At 43.2% G+C, this 24,744-nt stretch overlaps 1 protein-coding gene across 1 annotated transcript; it reads right to left on the reverse strand.

The window, feature by feature from the left end:
• Window positions 1-23,307: 23,307 nt before the first annotated feature.
• Window positions 23,308-24,324, reverse strand: LOC110499578 (gamma-crystallin M2-like). Its single transcript, XM_021576713.2, has 3 exons — window positions 24,253-24,324; window positions 23,798-24,040; window positions 23,308-23,657 (listed from the first exon to the last, which is right to left on the reverse strand). The coding sequence occupies exons 1-3, from the start codon at window positions 24,280-24,282 to the stop codon at window positions 23,367-23,369; spliced, it is 564 nt and encodes a 187-aa protein (XP_021432388.1). The 5' UTR covers window positions 24,283-24,324; the 3' UTR covers window positions 23,308-23,366.
• Window positions 24,325-24,744: the final 420 nt, after the last annotated feature.

A 24,744-nucleotide genomic window follows, 5' to 3' on the forward strand; every position in this document is an offset into this window, starting at 1 on the left:
AACCACACACCTAGGTACTAGGTATGTGTAGTTGTCAGACCCGTCCAGAGTAGTGATGCTGGGCTGACAGGTAGGTGTAGGCAGCGATCGGTTGAAGAGCATGCATTTAGTTTTACTTGCGTTTAAGAGCAGTTGGAGGCTACCGAAGGAGAGTTGTATGGCATTGAATCTCGTCTGGAGGGTAGTTAACACAGTGTCCAAAGAAGGGCCAGACGTGTACAGAATGGTGTCGTCTGCGTAGAGGTGGAACAGAGACTCACCAGCAGCAAGAGAGACATCATTGATGTATACAGAGAAAAGAGTTGGCCCAAGGATTGAACCCTGTGGCACCCCCCATAGAGGCTGCCAGAGGCCCAGACAACAGGCCCTCCAATTTGACACACTGAACTCTAACGGAAAAGTAGTTGGTGAACCAGGCGAGGCAATCATTTGAGAAACCGAGGCTGTTGAGTATGTGATGATTGACAGAGTCGAAAGCCTTGGCCAGGTCAATGAATACGGCTGCACAGTATTGTTTCTTATCGATGGCGGTTAAGATATTGTTTAGGACCTTGAGCGTGGCTAAGGTGCACCCATGACCAGCTCTGAAACCAGATTGTATAGCGGAGGTACGATGGGATTCGAAATGGTCCGTAATCTCTTTGTTAACTTAGCTTTCGAAGACCTTAGAAAGGCAGGGTAGGATAGATATAGGTCTGTAGCAGTTTGGGTCAAGAGTGTCCCACCCTTTGAAGAGGGGGATGGCCGCAGCTGCTTTCCAATCTTTGGGAATCTCAGACGACATGAAAGAGAGGTTGAACAGGCTAGTAATAGGGGTTGCAACAATTTTGGCAGATAATTTTAGAAAGAAAGGGTCAAGATTGTCTAGCCCTACTGATTTGTAGGGGTCCAGATTTTGCAGCTCTTTCAGAACATCAGCTGACTGGATTTGGGAGAAGGAGAAATGGGGAAGGCTTGGGCGAGTTGCTGTGGGGGGTGCAGTGCTGTTGACCGGGGTAGGTGTAGCCAGGTGGAAAGCATGGCCAGCCGTAGAAAAATTCTTATTGAAATTCTCCATTATAGTGGATTTATCGGTGGTGACAGAGTTTCCTAACCTCAGTGCAGTGGGCAGCTGGGAGGAGGTGCTCTTATTCTCCATGGACTTTACAGTGTCCCAGAACTTTTTTGAGTTTGTGTTGCAATTTCTGCTTGAAAAAGCTTCATGTACATGTCTTGTTGCAGTGCCATATCAGAATCATTCAGTGTGGTTTGTTGCAGTGTCACTTCTGCATTCCTGATATTTACCTGAGGGAGTCAGGGTAAGGGTAACCTCTACCTGGGTGGAGGCTTTATTGTCAAAAAGCCTGGGAAATCTTGGAGTCTGCGGGAGGTGTGGCAATGGGGGGTCTGATCCATTTTAACCAATGAATTTAAAATAAAACGTTGAGCATATTTACCTGTCCTGGTCTTCTGTGTTGGTTGTTTACTGGAAAACATTAAATCCTGTGGTGGGTGGAGTTAAAAGGGGGTCACACTAAACTGTGACATATCCATAAGGCTAGGGGACGCTAAGCTTTACCCAAAGTAAATTGATTTGGCAAATTATATAGCCCACTTAGCTTCCTCGAGTCTATACATACATACAATTCATAATGGGCTGGTACACCAGAAAGCATCATTTGGCCACAAGATCAATGGCTTAAAAAAATATATGTAGCCTACAGTCAGAAAGTCCCGCAATTAGGGCAGTGTGTGCAGCAAATACCAAATAGATTGAGTTGCAACTATGTGAAAAGAGACCCAGCCAGGCATCTCAATACTAAATACAATCCTGATTTATTTACTGCTGTAAAGAGATGACAATGAAAAGACTCCATTCTGTCTTATCAAAATTCTCAACTTAATTGAGCAAACATCTTACTGGCTGGCACCAGTGGAGAACATTTGCCATATCCCTGGTGAGTGTGCATATTCACTGTCTATCATTAGGTCAGTACCACTTTTTGTCTTTTGGACAATTTCCTCCACGTTAGGGGGATGTCATATTGTATTTGTCTCCTTTTGTAGGCTGCTTATTATGGATCACACAAGGTAAGCAGTGTCAGCAGAGTAGGCTACCCTGTAATTTTCGGGGGGTATTTAAGCTGTTTCTAATGTCTCCATGCATATAAAGTGTAGTAGAATTGCATGAATTATGTTTATAAAAGGCCTACAATAATTGTATTTTAGGCCTATGGCTTAGTCTATAGTGTGTGAAGGAAATTTTACTTTGAAGAAATGTTAATCTTGTCTTTGTTTATGACACCAATCATTGGTTCCTGCCTGTGCCTGGTAAAGATATGAGGGGGAGGCCGTCATGACCACCTCCTTAGGACCATCTGGCAGAACGCCTAGAATGTTCTTTTAAGTTAAGATAGGAGATGGTGCCAGACACATGCCGGAACCAACCCTCCTTTCTTTTGAAAATAATAAAATAAAATAAATATATGTAACGTGTCTGTAACCAGTATATAAGGGAACTAACGGGACTGCCCCATGGGAGCTCCTGATCAACATGGTACATGGTGCATTGAGTGGGTTAGAACCTCTCCAGCGTGTTGACAAACAATGATTCACTTAATATTGACTGAGTGTCCCATGTGTAGAATTTCCACAACAATTTGGCATTACAAACAAGATTATTGATTCTGCCTGCGTAGCTTTCCAGTCGGGGTCTGTGATGGAAAATCAGTGGCGCATTTTATGAAGGGAGGGAAATTTAGTCTGAACAAAAGCCTGAGACCCGCCCAGACCCTTACCGTGAGCTGCCCAGGAGGAGACACGTCATCCATGAACAAAAGAGGGACATGTCTTCTGAATTACAGTAAGTTAATTTAAATGAATCTGTATAAAAAATAAATGAATTAAAGTAAGGCAAGTAATTTATAAATTAGGGCTATTCACTAGTCTTATGAGAAGACTAGAGTGAGGGCTTAACGGTACCATGGAAAGCCCCGCTGACAGCTGTCTATAGGCATTCATAAAAAGTTTCTACATGGTCTGCAGCCACTACAAATAACACATGCACATGGGTAATAAGGGAGATTACCGAGTGCGGTTGGGAATAGTACTAAGTGGATGTGAAAGTTGTTAATGTGAGATATGACGTTTTAAGCTGATTGCAATTTGGATATTAAGCTGATTGCAAATTGGATATTAAGCTGATTGCAATTTGGGTATTAAGCTGATTGCAATTCAGCTAGTAATTACTGGGTGAATGAGCGCTGTCAGGGGAATAGCTCCAGTGTGAAAGATAAGTGTGTGAAAGAGGATTATTGAGTGTGTGAACGCATGGATACCCCAACCAGTTCTGTGTGAGCAGGGTTTTTCGATCTATAATGTTATCTAGGGGTTCTGTCCACCACCGTCCATCAATCTATAGGTAGTGAGCACTGAAAGGAGAAGCCATTGAAAAGTTTGAGAGGGTAACAGCTGAGATGGGTAAGAGCTGAACAATGAAGTTCATTGATAACCCCTGACACCTTGAACATGATATCTCTCAGACTGCTGCGCTGTGGTTGTTGCTGCGATGTGGATGTGAATAACTAAAGATTCGTAACATTATATAGGGTTTCTGTATGGAGATATGAAAGAATATTATTTCCAAATATGCTGTTGAATAGAACACTGGTGAATATTTTAACCGGTGTATGAATAGAACACAAATATGTAACACAAATATATAATGGGTTACTAGGGATCTGATTAAGTAACAATAGAAAAATATATATAATATACAACTTTTACACCTACACGTAGATGTACGTAATTGGTGTAAAAAGTGTTCTGAGCTGTTCAGAGTGGTCTCTTTATGGATAATTTGATTAAGATAAGGTTAAAGCGTCGTACAGGATTTGACTTACCCCTAACCAATAAAACTATAAATGCCCATGAGATTTCCTCCACCCTGATAATACATTTTGAAATAAACCTGTTGAATAGAACCATTGATTTTCTGTTAACTAAACTATTCCTATATCAAATTCAAACGTTCTTTTTAAAAAACATTTTTTACCCCTTTTTCTCCCCAAGCGCATCCAACCCATCAATGTGTCGGAGGCTACACCGTGCACCTGGCAACCTTGGCTAGCGCGCACTGCGCCCGGCCCGCCACAGGAGTCGCTGGTGCGCGAGGAGACAAGGAGATCCCTGCCGACCAATCCCTCCCTAACCCGGACGACGCTAGGCCAATTGTGCGTCACCCCACGGACCTCCCGGTCGCGGCCGGTTACGACAGAGCCTGGGCGCGAACCCAGGGACTCTGATAGTACAGCGCCCTTAACCACTGCGCCACCCGGGAGGCCCCAAATGATGACGCTCTAAACCAATTTGTGAGTAGGCAAAATGAAATTGCATCTGGACTGATAGACAGTGCCAACCCAGTTAATACATATTGATCCCTCCAAAGCATTACATATTAGTCTTAACCTCTTTGGGCTAGAGGGCAGTATTCGGAAGTTCGGATGACTGACGTGCCCAAAGTAAACTGCCTGTTATTCAGGCCCAGAAGCTAGGATATGCATATAATTGCATTGGATAGAAAACAAGCTAAAGTTTCTAAAACTGTTAGAATAATGTCTGTGAGTATAACAAAACTGATATGGCAGGCAAACATCCGAGGAGAATCCATCCCAAAATTTTTTTTTGAGGTCACAGGCCATTTCAATGCTTGTCTATGGGATATTCAAAGGAATTCCTCCCAGATTGCAGTTCCTATGCATTCCACTAGATGTCAACAGTCTTTAGAAAGGGTTTCATGCTTGTTTTTTGAAAAATGTGCAAGTAGTTGTAGTTTTTGAAGGTATTTCTCTAGTCTAGACTCTAGTCTTGTGGTGCGCGTGAATGAGGGTGAGCACTTCGTTATTTATCTCCGGTATTGAACATACTACATTCCGTCTTAAATTTGATTATTTATTTACATATTAGGATACCTGAGGATTGATTAGAAATGTTCTTTGACTTGTTTGGACGAAGTTTACCGGTAACTTTTGCAATCAAACACGCCAACTAAACAGACTTTTTTGGGATATAAAGGACTTTATCGAACAAAACAACCATTTGCTGTGTAGCTGGAACCCTTGGGATTGCAAACCTTTGAAGAGGAAGATCTTCAAAGGTAAGTTATTTATTTTATCGCTATATCTGATTTTTGTGACTCCTCTGCTGGTTTGAAAAATGTTTTTAATGCTGGTGTAAGCGGGGAGCTGTCCTCAGATAATCGCATGGTATGCTTTCTCCGTAAAGCCTTTTTTAAATCTGACAATGCGGTTGGATTAACAAGAAGTTAAGCTTTTAAACAATGTAAGTATTTTCATGACTGTTTAATATTATGATTTTTGTATTTTGAATTTCGCGCTCTGCAATTTCACCAGATGTGGTCGAGGTGGGACGCTATATAATAATAGACATTTAATACGTGTAAAGCAGAAATTGAATATCCTACAGAAATTTGAAATAAATATAGAGTAACATTGGTATGGGTATATCTCCCTCACTAGCTTTAAGCACCCGCTGTCAGAGTAGCTCACAGATCCCTGCACCTGTTCATATCCAATCTGTAAATAGCCCATCCAACTACCTCATCACCATATTGTTATCTATTTGATTTATTTTGCCCCTTTGCACCCCAGTACCACTACTTGCACACTCATCTTCTGCACATCTATCACTCCAGTGTTTAATTTGCCACACTGTAATAATTTCGCCACTATGGCCTATTTATTGCCTCACCCCCCTTATCCTACCTCATTTGCACACACTGCATATAGAATTTCTCTATTGTATTATTGACTGTATGTTTGTTTATTCCATGTGTAACTCTGTTGTTTGTGTCGCACTGCTTTGCTTTATCTTGGCCAGGCCACAGTTGTAAATGAGAACTTGTTCTCAACTGGCCTACCTGGTTAAATAAAGGTGAAATAAATAAAAAGGGCAGACTAAAATGAAAACAATGCCTACCAACATGGAGACAGTTCTCATGTTTGTTTTTTGTTTTGAACCTTGTAATGGGGGGAGAAGCAGAACGTTGTTTGTGTATTAGTAGCAGTAGATTGAGAAGGTTATTGGGAAGAAGGGAGTCCTAGTTGAAGGAAACAGATATGGAGACTAGTGAAGTTAACAAAGTGAACAGTAATTGGCTTTCAGATAGCACTCCAATAATGCATTCGTTTTTAGTTATTTGAAGAAGTAAGACAGAGGGATTGAGCATTGGGACTGATATTAAATTAGAGGCAGCTCACTCTTCAAGGCCCGGTCCACTGCTCTTGTGTTCAGGTTGTGTTTGGGTTAGAGAAGCTTCCCGTGGAAAAATAGATAGCCGCCAGTGCACACTGTACTCAAACAGACTGTAAGGTACAGTGGGGGAATTTGGGACAGAGGTATGAATAATTAAGACACATTTTTTACAATGTATTACTCAATTCTATAGTTTGGGTATCACCAGTGATTTTAAGTAAGAAAGTGTTTTAGATGACATCTGTTTCCATTATGTGGAACTGTGTCAATAATTTAAGTAGATCCAAGTAAATGTTTTTAGTACCAAATTTGAGCTGACAAGCCAGCACCAACTTGTTGAAGGTCCTAGCAGATTTGTTAAACAGGTTTCATACTCTGTCTAGTTCATGTCCCAGGGACAGCTTGTACAGAATTGTATGTTAATAACAGAGAGTCATTTGAATAGAGGCACTGCAGATAGTGTTGATGACTGGTCCGTTCAAACCACGCATGAACAAGGAAATCTATATTCGGAGAGCCTGTTTCTGTCCTGCTCTTGACTTTGGTGCAGGGAATGTGATTGCCATAGCCTCTGTCGCAAAACTCCCTGATCTTCTCAAACAAGTTTGTCTAGCTGTGTCCAGTCCAGGAGGTCATCTATGGGAGGAAGGATGTCAGCGTTGCGCAGCAGCTGAAACCTGGTCCCGACTGAGTCAGAACGCTCCTTGTTGACAACACCAGGCTCCAAAGCATGGAAGCTGTAAAACAGGAAATAACTGAAAAAAATGAAGATATTACTACCTTGCTGGACTCCGGCAGCATGGTGACCCTGGGAGTGCCAGATGCATGTGGGGGCTGTTCCTAACCTGCCCGTATCCATTCTACTTGGTAAAGATTGCTCTCTCTTCCAGGCACTGTGGAGGAGGGACCTGGGGAGGCACGCACTCGAGGTAGTAAGGAGAGGGAAAAGGACGGTCAACCGGCGCAATCCATGGCCCGACATGGATTGTCCGAGGAGGACCTCAGGCTCCCCATTATGGAGGTGGAGGCACCAGATGGACCTCCCGACATAGGGATCCTCACGGGTCAGTTCGGGACGGGCCATTTAGAAGACCTCAACTTCCAGGCCGCGAGGGTCCAGGTGATTGCAGTGGATGGTGTGTTGTTACCTGGGGTAAGTGAGTGGCACTAACCCCACTTCGCCACCAAGCATAATTTATTGTATCAGGCAGTAAAGCACAATGGGGATACGAAAGACTTGTTACTCATACCCACCCAGTATAGGTATGTTAGGACTGTCTTGCAGCTTGCCCACACCCACCTGCTTGGGGCACAACTGGGGATGGAGAAAACCAGGGAGCGGATCGGGAATCAGTTCCACTGGCCCGGATGTTAAGCGCGCCGTAAAGGACTACTGCCATACTTGCCCAGAGTGCCATATTACAGGTCCTAGGGCACATTATAGAAACCCTTTGGTTCCCTTGCCAATCATAGGTGTGCCGTTTTGAGCGGGTAGCGATGGATCTGGTGGGTCTGTTGGGAGGGGACACCAATACATCCTGCTAATTGTGGATTATGCCACCCGGTATCCTGAGGCGATCCCGTTACGCATGGCGGCAGCGAAAGTTATCTCTTCCATTTATTCAGCTGGGTGGGTATTCCGCGGGAAATCATGACGGACCAGGGCCCTGCATTCATGTATGTGTAATGAATGAAGTCTGCAATCAATTACGAATCAAACAGGTGAGGGACAGTGTGTACCATCCACAAATGGACAAGCTAGTCGAATGCTTCAATAAGACCCTAAAGCAGATGCTGAAGAAGGAGAGAGAGACGGGAGGAACTGGGACCAGCTGCTGCCCCACCTGCTGTTCTCTGTGTGCGAGGTACCCCAAGCGTCCACTGGGTTTTCCCCCTTTGAGCTCCGGTTCCGTGGACTGCTGGACCAAGTCAAAGAGGTCTTGGGAGGAGGAACCGACCCTCCCTGCGCAGCGTGGTGGAACATGTGGAGAAGATGAGGGAGAGGATGACGGTGATTTGGCCAGTAGTGAGGGAGCATGTGGCCCAGGCGCAACACGCCCAGGAATGCGTGTTCAACTGGGGGGCCCAACCAGGTGAGAAGGTCTTGGTGCTGATCCCCAGAACGAAAAGCAACTTCCTGGCTAAGTGGCATGGGCCCTACAACATTGTTGAGCTGGAAAGCAATGTAAATGATCCGCCAACCGGGGTGGAGAAAACCCCTCCAGCTTTATCTTGTGAACTTACTTACCAGCATTTCGCTACCCTTGCATTAAAACTTCTTGATACAACCCATCCCGGGTTGTTGTAGATCCGGGAGCGTAATCATCGCCTGACACTAATTAGCATAACGCAACGGACATAAATATCCCTAGAAAATATTCCTATTCATGAAAATAACAAATTAAATATATTGAGACACAGCTTAGCCTTTTGTTAATCACCCTGTCATCTCAGATTTTCAAAATATGCTTTACAGCCAAAGCTAGACAAGCATTTGTGTAAGTTTATCGATAGCGTAGCATAGCATTATACAGCAGCAGGCAACCTTGTCACAAATCAGAAAAGCAATCAAATTAAATAGTTTACCTTTGATGAACTTCGGATGTTTTCACTCACGAGACTCCCAGGTAGATAGCCAAAGTTCATTTTTTTCCCAAAAGATTATTTTTGTAGGCGAAATAGCTCCGTTTGTTCTTCACGTTTGGCTGAGAAATCGACCGGAAATTGCAGTCACGAAAACGGCGAAAAAAATTCCAAATTAGCTCCATAATATCGACAGAAACATGGCAAATGTTGTTAAGAATCCATCCTCAAGGGGTTTTTCTAACATCTATTTGATAATATATCCGTAGGGGCAATTCGTTTTTCACTAGGACCGATTGGAGTAATGGCTACCTCTGTATTTTATGCAAGAATCTCTCTCGGAGTCACCATGTGACCACTTACGCAATGTGGCAGCCTACGGCTATTCTTTAACAGAAATGTGTAAAACTACGTCACAATAATGTAGACACCTTGGGGAATACGTAGAAAGCGTAAGCTCGTTGATGGTACATTCACAGCTGAATGGGGAGTCATTGGAACGCAGCGCTTTCAAAACCTGGGGCACTTCCGGATTGGATTTTTCTCAGGCTTTCGCCTGCAACATCAGTTCTGTTATACTCACAGACAATATCTTTACAGTTTTGGAAACATTAGAGTGTTTTTTATCGAAAGCTGTCAATTGTATGCATATTCCAGTATCTTTTCCTGACAAAATATCCTGTTTAAAACGGGAACGTTTTTTTTTCCAAAAATGAAAATACTGCCCCATATTACCAAGAGGTTAACATCTGCTAACCATGTGTATGTGACAAATACAATTTGATTTGATTTGATTACTTAAGAAGTGGCATGCACGAGAGGCGCTATGTGTAACGTGGACCTGGCCACAGCAGAACCCATCCTCTGATGAAGTTGCCATGGGGGAAGACCTCAGCCCGGCCTAACAACAAGAGCTCAGAGAGTTGCTCCAACGGAATACGGCCGTGTTCTCCAAGGTGCCGGGGCGCAAGGACCTCGTGGAAGTGACAACAATGCTAGAGATAGAGGTACTGGAGGAGTCCCACAGTGAGTGGTCTAGCCCTGTAGTGCTGGTACCAAAACCGGACAGAACCATCCACTTCTGCAATGACTTTCGGGCCTGAAGGAGGTCAGTAAATTTGATGCCTACCCCATGCCCCAGGTGGACGAACTGATCAACCGCTTGGGGAGGGCACTATACGTCAGCACCCTGGCCCTGACGAAGGGTTACTGGCAGGTGCTGCTGGCAGCGGCCTCCCGGGGGAAGACTGCCTTCTCTACCCCGGGGGAAGGAGGGGGGGGGGCGCTATACCAGGATCTTCCTTTGGGGCACCACAGGGCCCCAGCGACCTTTCAGCAACTCATGGACCTTCGTCCTGCACCTGTACTGGGAGTACGCTGCTGCTTATTTCGATGACATAATCGTGCACAGTGACAGTTGGGAGTCATATCTCTATCTCTATATGTTACAGGCAGTGGTGGATGTGCTAAGGGATATGGGGCTGACCGTGAACCCCCACAAGTACAAGCTGGGCTACGCCGAGGTGGAGTACCTGGGCTAGCAAATCGGGTGGAGAAAGGTAAAGCCCCAGTAAAAAAAAATGGTCCCCCGAATCAAGAGGCAGGTGAAGTTGTTCCTAGGGTTAGCAGGCTGCTACAGTCGATTTGTACCTGACTTTGCCGCTATAGCTTCTCCCCTCACAGACCTAATGAAGGCACGACTATTCTAGATGGTGCAATGAAAGGATGACACAGAGGTGGCATTCCAGGCCCTGAAGGACACGCTATGTTTGCACCTGGCACTCGTCACCCCAGACTTCTCAAAACACCTCCTGGTCCAGACAGACGTGTCTGACACAGGGGTAGGGGCCGTCTTGTCCCAAGAGCAGGAACACTCCATCATGCATGTCAGCAGGAAGCTCCTCCCGAGGGAGTAGAAGTACTCGATTGTTGAGATGGGGTGCCTCACCATGAAGTGGCTACTGGACACCCTCAAGTATTACCTCCTTGGGAGGAAGTTCACCCTGATCACTGACCATGCCCCCCTTGTGTGAATGGCAAGAGGTAAGGACACGGATGACCATGTCACCTGCTGGTTCCTGTCCTTACAGCAATTCTCTTTCTCTGTCATCAAGCAGGTCGGGGGCCCAGCACGGCAATACGGATGCCCTCTCTAGGAGGGATGCAAACCTAGCCCTGAGCACGCCTCCCTCCCGGGGTCAGGGCTAAGGGTGGTGGGAGGGGGAGAGGGTATCCCAGGAGGTCTACCCCAGGGGTTGGTGATAGAGGGGAGGTACGTGGGAGTACTGGGAGTACATGGGCAGGGCACCCCAATACGGATGGCTCCAAGTAGAGGTAATCAGGGGGGAGTGCCAACCAGCTGTGGAGGCCACATAAAGGGAGCACCGTGGCACACCACGGGAAAGAACAGAGAGACAGACACAGACCAGAAGCTGAGAAGGTCCGAGCCAAACCTATGTGATTTTGCTGATATGTTTATTGTATTGCCTAGTAAAGTCGTGTTTGCTGACTAGAACCTCCCGATCTCTGTTTTAATCTCTGCACGCTCAACCCAACACCCCATGGTTTACCACACTGTTCTCTGTTTGTCTGTTGCCAGTTCATCTTGTTTTGTCAGGTCTTACCAGTCTGTTTTTCCCGTCTCCCTGCTTTCTCAAGTTCTGTTCCCTAGTTTCCCTGGTTCTAACCATTCTGCCTGCCCTGACCCCCGAGCCTGCCTGCCGTTCTGTACCTGCCTGACTGACCCGTTTACGAACCTCTGCCTGTCTTGACCCCGAGCCTGCCTGCTGTTCTGTACCTTATTGACTCTGCCCTGGATTACGGACCTCTGCCTGCCTTTGACCTGTCTTTTGCCTGCCATCTGTTTGGGTCAATAAACATCTGTGACTCTAGCTGTCTGCATCTGGGTCTTATCCTGAGTTCTGATGTCCCCAAAGCACACACATCCCTGGGTCGCTCCTCTTTTCAGTTCGCTGCAGCTAGAGACTGGAACGAGCTGCAAAAAAACACTCAAACTGGACTGTTTTATCTCCATTTCTTCAATCATGGACACTCTTACTGACAGTTGTGACTGCTTTGCGTGATGTATTGTTGTCTCTACCTTCTTGCCCTTTGTGCTGTTATCTGTGCCCAATAATGTTTGTACCATGTTTTGTGCTGCTACCATGTTGTGCTGCTTTCATGTTGTGTTGCTACCATGCTGTGTTGTCATGTATTGCTGCCTTGCTATGTTGTCTTAGGTCTCATTTTATGTAGTGTTATGGTGTCTCTTTTGTTGTGATGTGTTTTTTGTCCTTCTTTTTTTTAATCCCCCTTCCCACAGGATGCCTTTTGCCTTCTGGCCATTGTAAATAAGAATTTGTTCTTAACTGACTTGCCTAGTTAAAGGTTTAAAAAAAAGTTTCTGTTGTGAGAGTTTTGGTTGCACACATGTAAATTCTGCTAAGAAATGTACTGAAATAACCAATGCAACCTGATTCACACCATTTTTTGGAATATCTTTAATGTCTGAGGTACAGGAAAATAAACTCACAAGGCTGACCTATGACCTCTGTTCTGACTTTCTGGTGAGGCCTGACCACCTTCACAAGAAAGACTGGGTGAGATTTAAATGGGCTGTGCAAACACTAATTAGAAGAAGTTTATAATTTATCAATATTCCTGTGTGATTTGGACCACGAGAAGGACCACGAGAAGGCCACTGAATGAGGGACACCTGTCTAATCTATTTTACCATTACCTTATGCAATACAATTATTTCCTTCTGGAGTTCTGTGACGGCCCCTCCCTGCTTTGTCTACTGGGTTTTGTGATGCTTACATCCTGCAGGAGATTGGTGGGCGGAGCTGGGAGGGTCTTCAGTGCTGATGGGGCACACCTTTATTGTTTGGCTAACCCTTCTGTCTATGAGGTTATGTTGTGGGCACTATTTTGATTGGGAGTTACATACTGAGGTGCAAAGTATTTGTGACATTTGGATACTGCCTGTTGCTACTTTCTTTGGTTACATGTCTGTGGTTGGTGTTGAATTAGTGTTGGTTTGTTTATCTCCATCCCCTGTTCTGGTTGGAGACCCTCCTTTGGCCATTGTTGACATCAGGTTAGTGTTTGTGCAGTGTTCGCAGTGAGAGATTGTTGGGGTAGTGTGGATTGGCTACCCGGACTCTTCTCCCCTTACAGCGACGTATGTCCCTTACAACACATGTTGGGCAGCATTTGCTCTTTGTTGTTTTTGTGTGTTGCCTGAGGCTGGAACAGTTGTCTCAGGAGCATATCCGTGGCTGAGGGGTAACCAGCTTGCTGGGAGCTTTTTCTGTGGCAGTGGGCTGAAGTGTATATAAATACCCACTGCAAGTAACTGCATGAAGACTAGGGTTGAGCTAGTAATAGGTCTTGGGGAAACTAAAAAAAAATAATCTTTGTGTGGTTGACACTGCTTCTGTTTTTGTCTGGTTTGGTGTACTCAATCGGGGCGAGACCAGGTTGTTGTTCATCCATAGTTTGTTGACTGTTTGACTATGGCTAACATTGACGAATTCTTCCAAGTCCTGAGGGATGAGATTCTGGATAGCTATATAAGACCAATTGTTAAATATTGCAACACATAACATTGAGTGATGACGAATGTCTGAAAGAGACGGTTAAGTCCATTCTAAAAGCCAACTTGATTGAATCCGGCATTCTAATGGAGTCGTTTTCTCCTGGTTTGGCTACATTTCGGTCCACTACAAACGCCCCTAATCCTGTCTTATCTTTTGAACAGCAAAATTAACTGTTATTACAACTAGAGCATGAAAGGCTTAAACAGCTGTTGCTTGGAAAAGGAGTTTGTGGTTGCTTGGAAAAGGAGTTTGTGGTAGAAAGGCTTAAACAAGAAACGCGTTGTGCCAAACTGATGCTGCAACAAGTCTGTTTAGTTTGGTCAGATGGTGACCTCTCTGACATGTCTCTTAATGACAGATACGGTCATTTCTCGGAGGTCATGCTCAGCTTTCCTTTGCTGGAAACTTAAGGCTCCTATCGAAATTCAGTGAAAAGGAACCTGAGATGTTTTTGTTCACTGTTTGAAAGGGTAGCAGATTCCAGGAATTGGGCTGACACCGACTGTACGTTGATGGGAAAGCACGATGTCTACTTGGCTCTTAACGTTGCAGACAGCCAAAACTATGGCAAAGTTTAAGCTGTCATGTTGCATGCCTATGAGTTTGTTCCTTAAGCATATTGCCAGAGGTTTAGAACCTGGAAAAAAGCTGACAGACTTCTGTGGAGTTCGCACTGGATTTGCACATCCCTATTCTGAAAGGATTGTTTGAGCAGGTCCTCCCGGCTGATAATTTTTCAAGTGTAGTACAGGGATACTACTTACAGGTTCAATTGTTGGTGAGGAAATGGCTGCCTCATGGTGACAATTTTTTGGGTGACCCTGTCATTCAAATTGTAGTACCATATACCTTCCGTGATTTGGAGTCCTCTCATGGTGATATTGCTGGTCATTTGGGTGTTCGGAAGACCTATGACCGTATTGTGTCATTTCTTTTGGCCTCGGATGAAAAGAGATGTCTCAGCATTTATCAAACTTTGCCATACTTGTCAGTTGACTGGGATTCCTAACCAGGTATTAAAGCCAACCCTTCGAGCATCTAATTATTGATTGTTGGCCCATTGCCTTGTTCTAACTACGGTAGTATTTACCTGTTCACGGTTATGTGCCCAGTGACCTGTTATCCTGCTGCTTATCCTCTCCGTACCGTGACAACCAAGTCTGTTAGGGCATTGACTCAGTTTCTTTATTTTTTCAGAATAACCAAAATTATCCAAAGTGATCTAGGTTCCAACTTCACTTCCCACATGTTTGCACAGGTGTTACACCAACTTCGCATCAGGCACAATCTTGCGACCCCAACCCCCCCCCCCCCCTCCCCTCCCACAGTCAGGGATCCCTGGAACAGTTTCATCAGACCTTGAAGTTGATGTTGCATGCTTACTGCACTGCACTGAACTGGACTGAGAGGATGGGTTGCCTTGGTTGACGCTTGCAGCTAGCGCTTTTACAGGAAAGCACAGGATTTAGCCCTTAACAACCTAGTTTTTGGGCACACCGTACATGGTCCACTAGCCGTTTTACGAGATGGCTGGGGTATTACAGAGCCCCCTAAGATTCTCATCTTATGTAAATGGCTTCAGGCAACGCCTGTATGCAGCTGGGGAGATGGCTAAGGAAAAGTTAACATATTCTCAGTGTAAGATGAAGCGACTGTTTGACTGGCGAGCTGAGCGCTGCAAGTTCAGTCCTGGTGACCAAGTCCTTGCTCTGTTACCTATTGTTGGTTTTCCGTTTCAGGCTAAATTTAGTGGGTCATATACAATGGTACGCCAGGTTTCGAGTTGAACTATGTGGTTGCAACTCCTCAAAGGAAACAGGCTGCACAGCTGTCATGTGAACTTGTTGAAGCCTTACTATGCATGTCCTTCCATCCCATCCTCTATTGCCTCAGAATTGCCTGTACCTGCAGGGGACACTAAACCTGTTCTTTTAACGTGTTCAGGACCTGAATTATTATTGGGTCCTTCTGTTTCACCCACGGTCGCAGTGTGTTGTGAGGGGGAGGGTTGCTTAACCCAGATGGTGTCCTGTTTAACACGGTTTTGTCTGTTCTTTGACAATTCGGTCTCCTCTCTCTTGGTCTCTTCCCCTCCTTTTCTTAATTTGCATCCAGGTGCCGTGGAGGAGGTGTGGACTTGAGTTTACTTTATTTATGGCATAAATTCATATTCCTTTACTGTGTTGTTTCCCATTGTTGCAATCTTGAGCCAGGTTGTAACAGTTGTAATTATTATTTGATTTGTTCTAATGTGTTTATTTTTGATTTAACAGGCAATATTTTCTTGCCTGTTGGTCACAGATACCTTTTAAATAAAAATCACACCAGTCAGTATCTGGTGTGATCACCATTTCCCTCCCTTACCTTGTTACAATATAACTGATTGGCTCAAACACATTAAGAAGGAAATAACTTCCACAAATGAACTTTTAACAAGGCACAGCTGTATTACCTTGTAAATTAAATAAAAATATAGTGGCTGGTGAGGGTCTACTTGGGTAGAGTGGGTCCACCGAGAGACTGAAGTGAGATGAGTGAAGGCCTCACACACACCTCAGAAGTGTCTGGTGCCCTCCCAGTCACCCCGTCCCAATGTCTCAGAGCTCCACTCTCACCAATAACCACCATTGAATCTTAGCTCAACATCCTCATCTGTCCAGAACTCTAATTCATTTCACAGTAGGTTTGTAAGTCAAAAGCAAATATAATTACATTGTAGTGTAGTTTAATCCTTTCTTCTCTCTCTGCCAAACCCATCCCTCTCTACCTTCCCCTCCTTGTTTTCCCCCCTTACCCCACCCATGCTAAGGTTGTCCCAACCTACCATATTTCCCACCCTCCCTACCTCAGACACACTTGCATCCATCCATTTTTATTAATTCCCGCCCAACATATACACTATGCATCCAAACACCCATTCTAGCCCACTTTTCTACCCACATTCATATTCACCATCCCTCACACTCCCATTCATACACACCCATACCCGCTCCCCCACCACACACATCCTGAGCTGTTATTGACATACTGTATATAGCGCACTGCTAATTTCCCCTGTGATGAAGGACTCCTCCTCAACCATCTAGGAACAAGGTTGGTCTAACCAATGGAATTACTAGAATGGGTAAAGCCCCTGAGACCATATCCTTACACGCAATATGCCTGACATGGTATGTTCTGGGTAATGCTATATTTTCCCCTTTTGAATTGTCTTTTCAGTGTCCATTTAGCCCATTGGCATTGGCTACTTCTATCGTTACTTCATAGAGAAGAACAGTTATTTGGGGAAAGTAGAGTATAAATTGTATTGGGTGGAGGGGGAAATGGTTTTAGGCATCACTGTACATAGCTTAGTGTGCTCATCATTTTTTCCTACTTTGTCCTCTTCTCAGAGCAGGGGGCTCTTCTTTAACTGGGAAGGTTTCTGTGAAGGTTTTTGCAGCTTGATTATGGCTTCATGTAACATTATCATTTGATAATGCCATTGAGGCAAAAAAAATCCTGAAAACAAATGTGCTTTTTGGTCTTAATTTAAGGTTAGGATTAGGCATAAAGTTAGCAGTGTGGTTAGGTTTAATATCACATTTTAGAAATAGGCGGCCTGTATGACTTTGTGCTTGTGGTAACTAGTGACGACCTAGAGTTGACTCAAGTTACTGCCCTGATGACACAGACGGCTTCATCAACAACGATAATATGTGTTATGTGAAAAGTTGCATAAAAAAACTTTTTTGATAAACAAGTAGGTTAATTACCCAGCCAAGCAGCTGCAAGTAGTAGAGTCATTTTGGATAAGTGCATTATCAAAAAGCTTAGTCTTTTCTTTATAACAAAATGCAATTTACACTTGTCTGTTTCACCCTGTCACAGGCCCTCCCAGTCATCACCACCTCATAAGATGAGGAAGTACATTGTTTACGAGGATTGCCTGCTGCAGTTGTTCAAGACATGTCCGGTTTGCAACTGAACATACAACATAACATTTGATTTGATTTGACCAGCAAGGGTCCCCTCAGCATCATGCAGACATGCCCTCTCTGTGAGCGTTCCTATAAAAGGAACAGGGAGGACACTTCAGGTTGGTGATATTTGACATTGTCAATTGTCAAAACAGTTTTGAGTTCTGTCCCAATTCACCTTCATACCCTAGCCTGGTGGAAATAGCCTGATTGCTGCATTCACCTTTCTATTTCATTTCACATATCATATCTGACGTGAAATAGAAAGGTGAATGCAGCGATCAGCTTGGTTCCACCATGCTAATCATAACCACCATTGATAATGTAGTCAGTGCTCTGTGTATTTGATCGACCAGTATCAACGAGGGGCCAGAAGCTGATCTACGCTGCCATGCCCATCAATGGGGCAAAGACCTTACTTTCAGCCTCACCTCTTGCCTGCTCACCAACGGTCGTTTGATGGGGAGCACATTATTGGGTAGGTTTTATCTGACCTGTTCAAACGTCAGCATAGTACAAGCTAATGATGGCGCCAACAGAGATGGTCGCCTCGCTTCGCGTTCTTAGAAAACTATGCAGTATTTCGTTTTTTAAATGTATTATTTCTTACATTGTTACCCCAGGAAATTCGAAGTCTTTTTACATACAGCTGGGAAGAATTATTGGATTTAAGAGCAAAGTCAACTTACCAACATTACGACCAGGAATACAACTTTCCCGAAGTGGATCCTCTGTTCGGACCACCACCCAGGACAATGGATCTGATCCCAGTAGGTGACCCAAAACAATGGCGCCGCAGAAGGGGCAGACGGAGCGGCCTTCTGGTCAGGCTCCGTAGACCTGCACATCGCTCAACACTCCCGAGTATGCTACTCGCCGATGTCCAGTCTATTGACAACAAGGTAGACGAAATTTGAGCAAGGGTTGTCTTCCAGAGAGACATCAGAGATGGTAACATTCTCTGCTTCACGGAAACATGGCTCTCTAGGGATGTTGTCGGAATCGGTTCAGCCACCGGGCTTCTCCATGCATCGAGCCAACAGAGATAAACACCTCTTTGGGAAGAGGAAGGGTGGGGGTGTATTCTTTATAATTAACGACTCATGGTGTAATCATAACAACATACAGGAACTCATGTCCTTCTGCTCACCTGACCGAGAATTCCTTACAATTCCTCCTGAGAATTCTCGGCAGTTAGTCACATCTGTGTGAGTACAAGGCTACCTAAATTCTATCAGCATATTGATTGCACAACTCACATGGCTAATACTCTTGATCACTGCTACTCTAACTTCCGCGATGCATACAGAGCCCTCCCCCGACCTCCCTTTGGCAAATCCGACCACGTCGCCATCTCGCTCGTTCCGTCTTATAGGCAGAAAATTAAACAGGATGTACCAGTGACGAGAACCATTCAACGCTGGTCTGACCAATCGGGAGCCACGTTTCAAGATTGTTTTGATCACGCGGAAAAATGTCAGTCTCTCGATGTGCAAAACTGATAGAGACCTACCCCAAGCGACTTACAGCTGTAATCGCAGCAAAAGGTGGCGCTACAAAGTATTAACTTAAGGGGGCTGAATAATTTTGCACGCCCAATTTTTCAGTTTTTGATTTGTTAAAAAAGTTTGAAATATCCAATAAATGTCGTTCCACTTCATGATTGTGTCCCACTTGTTGTTGATTCTTCACAAAATAAATACAGTTTTATATCTTTATGTTTGAAGCCTGAAATGTGGCAAAAGGTCGCAAAGTTCAAGGGGGCCGAATACTTTCGCAAGGCACTGTAAGTATTCAGACCCTTTGCTATGACACTCGAAATTGAGCTCAGGTGCGTCCTGTTTCTATTGATCATCCATGAGATGTTTCTACAAATTAATTGGAGTCCACCTGTGGTAAGTTCAATTTATTGGACATGATTTTGAAAGGCACACACCGTCTATATAAGGTCCCACAGTTGACCGTACATGTTAGAGCTCCGAGACAGGATTGTGTTGAAGCACAGATCTGGGGAAGGGTACCAAAGAATGTCTGCGGCATGGAAGGTCCCCAAGAACATAGTGGCCTCCATCATTCTTAAACAGAAGACGTTTGGAACCACAAACACTCTGGCTGTGCGGCCAGCTCTAGAAAAACTGACCAAGAACCCGATGGACACTCTGACAGGGCTCCAGCGTTCCTCTGTGGAGATGGGAGAACCTTCCAGAATGACAACCATCTCTGCAGCATTCGGCCAATCAGGTCTTTATGGTAGTGGCCAGATGAAAGCCACTCCTCAGTAAAAGGAACATGACAGCCCGCTTGGAGTTTGCCAAAAGGCACCTAAAGGACTCCCAGACCATGACAAACAAGATTATCTGGTCTGATGAAACCAAGATTGAACTCTTTTGACCTGAATGCCGAACATCACATCCGGAGGAAACCTGGTGTCATCCCTAAGGTGAAGCATGGTGGTGGCAGCATCATGCTGTGGGGATGTTTGTCAGCGACAGGGACTGGGAAACTAGTCAAGATCGAGGGAAAGATGAATGGAGCAAAGTACAGAAAGATTCTTGATGAAACCTGCTCCAGAGAGCTCAGGACCTCATACTGGGGCAAAGGTTCACTTTCCAACAGAACCACGAACCTAAGCACACATCCAAGACTACACAGGAGTGGCTTCGGGACAAGTCTCTGAATGTCCTTGAGTGGCCCAGTGAGAAGCCAGAATTTAACCCGATCTAATGTCTCTGGAGAGACCTGAAAATAGCTGTGTAACGACGCTCCCCATCCAACCTGACAGAGCATGAGAGGATCTGCAGAGAAGAATGGGAGAAACTCCCCAATTACAGGTGTGCCAAGCATGTAGCGTCATACCCAAGAGGACTCGAGGCTGTAATCGCTGCCAAAGGTGATTCAACAAAGTACTAAGTAAGGATCTGAATACTTATGGAAATGTGATATTTCAGTTTTTAGTTTTAATACATTTACAAAAATGTCACAAAAACTGTTTTTGCTTTGTCATTATGAGGTATTGTTTGTAGATTGATGAATCAATTTTAGAATAAGGCTGTTACGTAACAAAGTGGAAAAAGTCAAGAGGTCTGAATACTTTCCGAATGCACTGAACCATTTAGTTATGCCTAATATGGTAATTCATATAATTTTTCCAAAATGAATTATTGCTAACTTACATCTCAAAGCCAAGCATGCAGGAAACCTTGATCTGATGCACACGTCCTCAGTTTGATTGAAGGCCTGACTCTGTCTTGTTGCCTTGTAACTGATTACTTCTAGAAAGTGAGAAGGGACAACACATGATCAAGATGAGCTAGGTTCTAGTTTAAAGCAATGAAAGATCTAATTGTTACAAAGAATGAATGTATGGGCTACATTTATGAGAGTAATACATGCATTTACTTACCATATCAATCTTAAAGACGGTGCAATTATTTATCACTCAAAAAAAGTGTTCTGAGGGTGTTGATGCATCCTCCTCCCAATACAGCCTCTTCCAACACCACAGGTAGGGGAAAGGTATCAATCTGTAAAAGTGAAGTTTTGCTTTGATGTCAAGTCAGCTCATTTGGTTGTTATCTTAGCTGTTGTGCTAGCTAACCTGCTACTGAACAGTGACACTAGCTTATTGACATACATATTGGTATTAAAATAGAGCAACTTATTCACCAAACAAATGTATTTATTCAAATCATTAGCTAGCTAGTTAACCATCACATTAATAGTGCAAAAATATGATTGCTAATGTTAGCTAGTTATCTAGGCGCTAGTCAGTCAGTGGCACTGACTGATTGAAACTGTTATCAACAAAATGTGTTTCACTCTATCCCATAAAACATGACATAGCTAACCATTTTAAAGTGTGTTTTGAAGTTTGATACGTTAGAAACAACCGGACAACTTTGTTAGGTAGCTAGCTAGATAGCTTGGTTTCCATTTTCCAACAAATCTTTCTAATCCACCTGGTCATCAACGGTTACTGGTCTTGGAACTCCTGTTCGTTTTCTGGTAAATTGTTCGACATTAGTGGCAATAAATATTGTTGCCACAGGTTTTCCACAGATTAAAATACAATTTGATATAATTATTTTTTTTTTAAACTCTGCCAAACTTTTTGCCACTAGTGGCAATGAATTTGATTGTTGCCATAGGTTTGCCGCAGATTCACCACTAGTGGCAAACATTTGCAAACTTCTGGCAACATTTTGTGGCACACTATTTAGTTTGCACCACATTTGTCACAAACTTATGGGAAGGTGCCGCAACAAATAAAAACATTTTAAAAGGTTTTTAACTGGGTTAGAAAATAATAAGTTTGGTAGAATGATGATAATCATTCGCTAATTATGTCAAAACCAGAATTAATTTATTTTCCCTGAGTCTATGAATCAAATAAAACTTTATTTCATGTGCATTTAAAATTGCAAGAACACTTTACATTAAGGTGAGCACTACACCATAATAGGGTCATTTTTCCCCTTAATCATATCACAATTAACTTTTACCAGTTAAATATAGACACCGATATATTTAAAAAAATATGACAACTTTTTGGAAATATTTTAGTAAAATACGCAAATGGGGCGATATCTCATTAAGTATGCGCATATTTACATGTACCACAAATAAATGTTTCTGGGCACTGGATGAAGTCAGTGTAAATTCTGGAGTCTCATTTTGTTAAGACACTCCAGGACCGTTCTTGTATTGAGCAGATTGTGGATATATACTTTTTTCCATATATACTTTCTATCTTCTTCGTTTTTCTTATCTTATCCAACTGTTATCATGCGCCTGCAAAAAAAGATAGCTTAGATGTGCGAGTGCCTTTTGAATTTGAATATATCTTTCTATCTGTAAAATTCTAAAGACAGGCATTTTTGGTACATATTTCCCCCAAAAATATTATCTAGAATAAAAAACCATGTCAACAATTCCCTCTATACAAGTCTGGAGAAAATGTGGTGAATGCAGATGCTTAAGAAGTTGAGAAAAGTGAGTTGGCATGTGGGAAGAGTCTGACTTTCGGGAAATGCCAGATAAAGAAAGTACAATGAATTTAGCCTACCAATCACCAAAGGCCTATTTAGACACAATCTCTTCAAAGTAAATTACGACATATAGTCAAGTTTGTAATATTCTAAATGAAATTGGCTTTTAAATGTATGAAATGTAGTGAGCTTTTAAATGATGGATGATATGTAGTGAGCTTTTAAATGGACGATATGTAGTGGGCTTTTAAATTATGGACGATATGTAGTGAGCTTTTAAATTATATATTTACAGTGCCATCAGAAAGTATTCATATCTCTTGACTCAGTCCACAATTTGTTGTGTTAGTCTGATTTACAAAATGGATTAAATAAATCTACACCCCTCTACACACAATACCCCATAATGACAAAGTGAAAACATGTTTTTAGAAATATCTAATTTATTCAGAGTCAATACTTTGTAGATGCACCTTTTAGCAGTGATTACAGCTGTCTTATTCGAGAAGTCTCGAAGAGCTTTCCACACCTGGATTGTGCAACATTTGGCCATTGTTATTTTCCAAAATCTTCAAGTTCTATCAAATTGGTTGTTGATCATTGCTAGACAAACATTTTCAGGGCTTTTTGTTTCTCAAAGAGGGGCCAGCCATGTGGCCTTTCATGTCCATGGTAAAATCCTGATTTGATTATAAAAATCTTCTATATGTATATTTCTAGAGAAAAAGTTATAAATGTGTTATGATGAAGTCAAACAAAGTGTTACCCTAAAGTATTTTAAATTCAGCAAGACATATCAATGAATCACTAGATTTTGTTCATGTTAGCATAATTGGTCTCAGCTATGTGGCAAGTGGTGCAGGTGTGTGAACAAGAAATCAGATGGTTCATTTTTTTGTCACACATAAAAAGACACACATTAAATAGGTCTGTGAATAATTTTATTCAATGGCTTTTCTTGCTATCGGTACATCAAGCAATATTTAGTACCAGGAGTCCATGATACGCCTCATGCTCATGAACCTCATACCTCTCATGCCTCCCATTCCTATGCCGCTGCTGAAGTTCTTGCACTCTCCAGGCCTCATGTACATCATCCTGCCTCTGAAGTGGTTCTGCTCGTACATCAGCCAGTGGCCGTCCATCACGTTGCAGGACTGGCAGTCGGACATGCGGTAACGACCCATGATGGAGTCACAGTCGTCCATCATCTCGTGCATCTGACCTCCGAAGTTCTCTCTCTCGTAGATTCTCATCTTGTAATTTCCTCTGTGCTGTTAGGAAAAAAATACAGTTTTCACTGATGAGATAAATTATATATGCAATTGTTTAATATGAGAGTATAACCATTAAAATATATTTTACTTTCAATGAAAAGATATTACTATTTTAAGCTGAAATATTTTCAAACTACCATGGGGATCATGTGACAGGACTTGATGCAATCACTCATTCCAAAGTTGCGCATGTAGTCAGGGTAGTCGCCCCTCCTCATGAAGTACTGGTTTCCCATGTAGTTGTTGCGGTCGTAGACCATGAAGCAGCCATTCTCAACCCTGCAGGAGTGGCACCTGCTCAGGTTGGAGCTCATGTCAGTGCAGTCGCTGCTGCACTCATAGGAACGACCCTGGAAGTTCTTGTCCTCATAGAAGACGATCTAAAAATAAAAAGGAATAATTTCGATGAATTAAACAATTGTATGAAACAAACAATTTCGAGAAATGTGGGATGCTATTCAGTCACACCGGTATCCAGGTTATTGGGATAAGTAAAACTATGATGTTGTAGTTTGGGGTATTAGAGCCCTTTTGTATAATGATCTATGACAATTAAATGTATAAAACTATAAGAGACCTTTCCAGTGCTTACCTTGCCTATGTTCATTCTGGTGTTGGACATGTTTGCTCACTGTGCTACTGGTTGCTGCTCCTGAACTGACTTCCTACCTGGTTTAACCCTTTCTTTTATACCTGACCGAACCTAAAGAATCCCCAGCTCCATTGTTCAAACCCCTGACCCAGCAACATGCTATAGAGGCCTATTGAGGCCACTGAGGTCACGTCCACATTTAGAAAGGCTGTTTCTCAAACAAAGTAACATAAAGCCTTTTGAGAGTTTACAACAGATAGTAACAGCTTTGACATTGAACATTTTCCATACATCCCCCAATACTTTGACATTGAACATTTTCCATACATCCCCCAATACTTTCCTAAGTTTTTTAAGCTTATTTGAAATATGCCTTTTTATGAAATATTGGTTAATATATGCCTCGATTTTATACTGTGAGCTCATTTGAGTTAAGACAAAATAGCAGGAATCACATGCTCCCTTAAGAGTGGAAGTCTGTGGTTAACCTGT

This window comes from Oncorhynchus mykiss, chromosome 20 (assembly GCF_013265735.2).
Source record: "Oncorhynchus mykiss isolate Arlee chromosome 20, USDA_OmykA_1.1, whole genome shotgun sequence".
Taxonomy (NCBI): Eukaryota; Metazoa; Chordata; class Actinopteri; order Salmoniformes; family Salmonidae; genus Oncorhynchus; species Oncorhynchus mykiss.

Excerpts from the sequence above, each read along its gene's own strand:
- LOC110499578 (XM_021576713.2), bottom strand. The coding sequence starts at position 24,282 with ATGTCCAACACCAGAATGAACATAGGCAAG. Across the intron at positions 24,041-24,252 it reads CCAGAATGAACATAGGCAAG|ATCGTCTTCTATGAGGACAA; the intron begins GTAAGCACTGGA and ends TTTTATTTTTAG. Across the intron at positions 23,658-23,797 it reads CCTGTCACATGATCCCCATG|CACAGAGGAAATTACAAGAT; the intron begins GTAGTTTGAAAA and ends TTTTCCTAACAG.